The sequence below is a fragment of the Protobothrops mucrosquamatus genome, unplaced genomic scaffold, assembly GCF_001527695.2.
Source record: "Protobothrops mucrosquamatus isolate PMUCROS unplaced genomic scaffold, P.Mucros_1.0 scaffold31, whole genome shotgun sequence".
Classification (NCBI taxonomy): domain Eukaryota; kingdom Metazoa; phylum Chordata; class Lepidosauria; order Squamata; family Viperidae; genus Protobothrops; species Protobothrops mucrosquamatus.
Window position 1 is genome coordinate 761,876 of NW_015386415.1, and position 6,382 is coordinate 768,257.

The 6,382-nt window shown below is 46.6% G+C and overlaps 1 protein-coding gene across 1 annotated transcript; it reads left to right on the forward strand.

The window, feature by feature from the left end:
- The first annotated feature begins 1,355 nt into the window (after window positions 1-1,355).
- Window positions 1,356-5,002, forward strand: IL1B (interleukin 1 beta). Its single transcript, XM_029283178.1, has 6 exons — window positions 1,356-1,387; window positions 1,625-1,673; window positions 2,640-2,808; window positions 3,381-3,551; window positions 3,671-3,807; window positions 4,567-5,002. The coding sequence occupies exons 2-6, from the start codon at window positions 1,635-1,637 to the stop codon at window positions 4,774-4,776; spliced, it is 726 nt and encodes a 241-aa protein (XP_029139011.1). The 5' UTR covers window positions 1,356-1,387; window positions 1,625-1,634; the 3' UTR covers window positions 4,777-5,002.
- The last annotated feature ends 1,380 nt before the right edge of the window (window positions 5,003-6,382 follow it).

The window sequence follows — 6,382 nt, forward strand, 5'->3', positions numbered from 1 at the left end:
CCCTCCAGCCTTCAGCCTGCCCTGGGGATTCGGGGGCTGTTCCTGAAGGGTCTTGATTTAGGGTAAGCAATAAGCTGCCTACATTTGGGGATGATACTAAACTTTTTAGGATAGTTTTTTAAAAAGGGGATTGTGAAGAGTGTTTAAAAGATTGCTTGGAACTGGTGAATGGTAAATAAATAGTAAACAGAGTTTAGTTTTGTGTGAAACAATATATATCAAAGCGAGATGGGCATCAAATAAACCTAATAAGTAAATAAGTAAAATTAGGGGGGGGAAAGCTAATTTATACAATGCTGCAATAATGAGGCCTATGCCGTCTTTAACTAACCCAGGAATCATATCTGCCATCCTAGGGAAGAGGCTGGGCTGGAGCGCAGAGCGTCTGTGAAAATGCCCCATGCCGGTTCCCAGAGGGAAAGGAGGGAAAGTCAAAGGGCCGCAGATTGATCGTCCTGCCTCCATTATCCCAAAATGTGGCAGGGGTCCAGGGGATCTGAAGAGCCATCTCACCACAATGGGACTAGCCCACCCACTCACTCCAGCAGAAGGGGCCTGCTAAGGATGCCACCATCCAAGGCATTCCAGCAGCGTCCAGGAGCAGAGCCTTTCCCACTGTGGCCCCAGACCCGTGGAAGACTCCACCACTGGAGGGGAGAACCGCTCCCACCCTCTAAGCCTTCTGGAAAGCTATCAAAACCTGGTCTGGCCAGATGGAACTCCAAGGGGGACACTGACTGCTAGAGGTGCTTGACGGGGTAAGACGCTCTTGTCCCCATGCCATCCTTGGTCCTAGTTTTTACATGTTTTTTTAATTTATTTTGTATATATATATATTTCTTTTTTTATTCTTTGTAAGCTGCCCAGAGTCACCTAACAGGGAGATGGATGACATGTCAATTTAATAAACAAACAAACATAGTGATAACCAATACCTTGAATGTTTTTGTAGGGGATAACTAGATTCCTGGAGGAGCAGTGGATCCAGAGCCACTAGTCCCTTTCATCTTGGGAGCCCCTGAGCTCTTGACCATGCTGAATTGGCCAGACCTGGGCAAGGAGTCCCTCCCCTGGCAATTAAGCCATCATTCACGAGCAGTTTCACACCTATACCCAGACACGCATCATCACTTTCAATAATTTCCCAGATGTCTAATTTTTGTGCAAGCATGTATTGTTTTTAAGGAATTCTCCATTTTCACAATCCGCAACCGCATCCTGTTCTTAGAAGGAAATCCACAGCTGCTGAAGGGAAGTTCTGGCGTGAACGCAGTTTCTGCTTCCTCAGCTGCCCCAGCCTATATAAGGGCTGCCCAGGGAGAGCAGAGGCCAGTCTGCAGCGGAGAGGAGGATCAGGAACGAGGAGTCTGCCCGTCTTTTTGTGCAGGTACAAAGTTTACCCTGAATGGTTCTGCCTCGGTGTCTGCATGTTCATGTTTGCTCTAGATTAGAACATAAAGCAAAAGTCTCCTCATAGGCATTTTCCAAAAAATCAAATGAAAGACACACTTTAATAAATGTGTGTGTAACTCCAGGAGTCCCTCTGCTCTAAACAACAGTGACAAGTTTATTGTCACAAATAAGGAAAAAGATCTGACTCACTTTTCTTTCCTGTGCTTTACAGTTTGAGCAGGATGCAGTTCTGTGCAGCGAACCAGCCCTACCGGACAAAGGTAAGAGGCTCAACCACCTTCTTCTGGAACGTGACTCCTCTGATCAGGCACGGAGATTTGGCAGTTCCCTCATCAGCATTTGGCTGGCACTGCAAACGTGGGCATTTCCAAGCCCTCTGGTGCGCCAGCAAGTATCTGGAGCTCAACTGAAGCTTTTTAACCTGTTGGACCTGCCAGACCTTTTCAGCCTCTCCCTGTTCCTGAAGAATGGGAAGAGGAAAGTGCCCAGGGCAGGACTGAACTCAGCATCTCAGGAACTTGATTGGTTACTTTTCACATTCCAAACATTATCAAAATCCCCCATCACTGAAATCATGATAATTTGCCACAAAAAATTGTGATAAGAGATCCAATCTAGAAATAAGGAGGAATTTTCTGATAATGGGAACAATAGTAGAACGGCTTGCTTCCAGAAGTTGTGGGTGCTCCATCACTGGAGGCTTTCAAGAAGAAGCTGGACGGCCCTTTGTCTGGGATGGAATAAGGTGTTTTGCAGGGGTTTGGACTAGAGGATCTCTGGGGTTCCTTCCAGCCCTAGGATTCTATGTCCTACAATATGGAACCCACTAATGGCATCCTATTTCTTGTGGCCACTTCAGCCATCCTGTCTTATTGCTGAAAGCCACAATCTATCACAATCAGGACCTCTGAAAGCGTGAATCTGCAGCACGCTGAATTTGGGTTGCCAGGCTTCAGCTGAAGGACTTGCAGTAATGATCTTTCTTTTTTTTAATCTACCACCGTATTTACTGTCTGTGAACAGATACCTTAATGTTTCTGAAGTGTGTGTGTGTAAGATATAGATCACCAAGTTTATAAAAACGATAACTGTATTTTATCTTCCCGGGATGCAGGTTTGAAGGAACTTGGGTGGGAAAGAACTTTGCTCCTGTTCCTTCATGATGTGCACCCTTTAAGGGAGCAAACTCTTATAAACATCTTCAACTCTTTTCTCTTTTGCCACAGAATGCCTTCCAAGCCAGTGAGATCGATGTGCAGGTAGCAGTGACCAAGAAAGAGCCCTTGAAGAGCTTCAGGAAGGCTGTGTTGATTGTCATTGCGACCGAGAGCATGAGGAATTCTCCCAGGCTCTTCTCCGATGAGGACCTAATGGACATTCTAAGCACAGTCTTAGGTAGAGTTTGCAGCACCAAATGCCCACTTTATGTTTTGTGACTGTAAGAAATCCCTTCCAGCAGAGTGTTATTTCTCAGACCAAACAAGCAGTAGTACAAACTATGAGAACCAAATTTGAAGCCCAGAAGCTCACACTGCCTTCATCCTGTGCTCGTACACCAAAGAGCAGCAAGCCATAGAAAATACAGTCTGGTAGATAGTTATCCAGGATTGTTCCAATGACTTAATGGAAGTTACCCTGGACCACATAGCTTCAACTTGCAAAACAAGTGAGTGTTAGGAAAAAATCTCTGACAGCTAAATGTTTAGGGATTTGTTTCAACAATCTTCTAATCTAGAGGCTTAGCAAAATTATCTATCTTGTGGAGAAATAATTTTATGAGAGCGAATTAGGAGCTTTTTCCAAACTGTCCTCTCCATTGCCCTACTACCAGTTTTAGGCTGGAAGTCTCAGCTGTTGGAGGGGGGCAGAATCTCCAAAATGCATTGTGGGTAATTCAATGGTGGCAACATCAACAGTTGTCTTAAGTGGGGCTGAATAAGTCAAATGAGAATGTTCTTTCTGTTCAGAACCGGTCACATTTGACATCTATGGATACACAGAAGCCTCTAATTCCATCTATCACTTCTGGAGGAATGTTGTCTGTAACATCCAAGATACTGACCACAAGTCCCTCGTCTTCCAGGAACCTGCACAGTTGGTAGCCATGCATCTTCAGGGTCCCAACCTTGAGCAAGCAGGTAAATCCCAGTTGCTACCCCTCCCTTGCCGAATTATGGGGCAACTTCCATCTTCTCTGTGTTAAGCCAAACAGAAAATGATATTTTCACCACTGATTTTATTTCCCCATATTTTTCAGTGAAGTTAAAAATGTCTGTGTATCGTCCAAAAATCGAGGCTGGAACTCAAAGGGTCCCTGTGGTATTGAGCATCCAGAACAGGAAGCACTATCTCTCCTGCGTGGGGAAGGAGGGACAGCCAGTGCTGCAGCTGGAGGTCAGTTGCCCTCTCTTCCCTGTCGTTTTTTTTTAAGTGCAACCACGGGGCAGAATAACAGAGTTGAGAGGGGCCTTGGAGGTCTTCTAGTGACTTAAAATGGGTCTCAAATCCAATCAGGCTCAACCTGACAAGGGTGGATGGTGCCCGTTCCCAGCTCTTCTTCCCTCTTTCTCTGATTAATCAGTGTGTGTGCTTGGAGCCCCCCTCCCCTTCCCAAATGGGCTGTCAATGAGTCCGAAGGGAGATGCAGCCCAGGGTCCCGGCCAGTGCAGCAATGGCGGAGAGCACCAGAAAGGCTAACGTCCAAACCCAGAGCATCCCGGGGCCTTCACAGTCATACCCATCTCGGAGTGATGGCTCTTTGGGGGGGACTGTGAGGAGGCTACGGGGTTCAATGAGGCTCAAACAGAAGGTGAGGTTGTAGCTAGAATAGTGCAGGGAAGGCCATTAAACCAGAGAGTTTGGTTGAAAAATCAAGTCAGTCCAAATGGCTTCCGACTTTTGCATTCTGTAAGGGGACACAAAACGTACGTGGGTTTAGGGATCCAGCACTGAAAGACAACAGACATTATTTTGCTTGAGCAGGGGTTGGACTAGAAGACCTGTAACGTCCCTTCCAACACTGTTATTCTGTATTCTAGAAGTCTTGGGGGGGGGGCTAAAGCAAGCCCACTAGCCTCAGTTTAGGCCCAAATGTAGATCATCCACTCTTTCCAGACTGCATTCCAAGAGTTACCCAGATTTTTTCTCCTGCAGGAAGCCAACATCCAAGGGAACCTCGACAAATCCGAGCTGGGCCGTTTCCTTTTCTACAAAATTGACAATGAAAAGCACACAAGGTTCGAATCAGCTAAATTCCCAGGATGGTTCATCTGCACGTCCATCCAGCCTGAGGAGGCCGTTGCCTTTACCAACCAACCCAGAGGCCCTAAGGTCATTGTGGATTACAGCCTCTCCAGCCAGTGACCAGAGGCTGCTCTGCTCGGCAGGTGGCAAAGCAACAGATGCTGCATGCCAGGACGGCCCAAAGGGCTCTCCAGCCTCCGCGTTATCGGCAGGGATTTTTTCTTTGACTGGAAAGTCTGAGTACACAAATACAAACTGAAGGGGGGGGATATTTAAAATACCTATTTATTAATAATTTAATAAATATTTGCCAGTTTATACCAGACATATGATGATAAATTAAGTTTTATATTGATGCCTTTATTAATAATTTAATAAATAATTTATGCCAGATGCTCTTGATTACATTTGAATCAATTTGTATGGTGTGTCCCTCATTCTTTGTTCTCTAATTAAGAGTGGGGGGTAGGTGGGGACACCAATGCTCACCCAGCAGCTGGTGGCTGAAAGAGGCTCCTGGGGGGGAACTGCACCCTGCTCCGCCAAGGTCTCGCCTGGCTTGACCCCCGAGGCCCCTCCAGAGTGAGGCTACGGCTGCCTCCGGGCCAGATCGAGAAAAGCCAATGTCCAAAAGGGGGAGGGGCACTGCCCCCCACTCCTTGAGTAGGACATGAGATGCCCGAGGGTGGGAGGCCTCTTTCGCTGCCTGGCATGATGGAGGGTAGCCTGGCCTCTCCATGGCAGGTTCAGCTGGCAGGCCGTAACCCCGAGGAAATCCCACTTCTAGCTTCCCCAGCTCTTCAGCTCTCCCATTGGCCACCGAATGTCATGGCTCCGATAGAGGAAACCAATTAAAAGAACTTCAAGGCAAGAATTTCTTCCTCAAAGAACATTTTATTCAGGAAAGAAAGTATCGGCACCTACATAGTTGAACCCAAAACTAAAAGTTCCCTCCCCTGATACAAGTTGTAATTCCCACCCCAACCAAACTGTCACATATCACATTCACCAATTACAAATAAACACGGGCTCCCCCCACCCTCTCTTGCCCCCAAAATTCTTTACTCACATCGACCTTGAACATAACCCACAGCTGTAATTGTTATGGCTAAGAATGCCCCAAAACTCCCCTCCCCCCTTAGCCTGTCTACGTGAGAATCCCCAACTATAGAATGGAAAACTACATTGAAAAGTAAAAGTAAAATGGCTACAATTTTTTCTGTTGTCGCAATGCTGACAGGCTTCTTTTCATGCTGTTCTGACGAAACCATTCCAGCTGCGGTATGAAAAAGGAAGCTAGCTATGAGATTTATCGCAACCTCACCTCTGATGAACAGGATCTGAAATGATGGCCAGTTGTTCTGACCCGGCTCCCCAAACACAACAGACGCGCCAAATAGTCTCTAATGTTCCTTTTATTTCAGGAACTCCCGCAGTTTCACACAGCCTCCAAATAACGGAGAGCTCACTCCCTTTTCCCCTGTAGGAGTCTCCCAACACCCAGAGTTACTCTCAGTCTCACCATGCTTGCAACCAAAAGTCCTTCAAGCAAGCTGGCTATTTTTCAACAGAAGACACGCCCATGCTCAGAAGGCGCTCCAACTCCCAGCACCACAAGATCTGTGGAAAACTTCAGCAAAATTCCAATTAGAAGTGTCAGGAGTTCCAAATACAGCTGGCTGACCAGCAGGAAGACCAATAGTTGTCTGCCACACCTATTCATCTC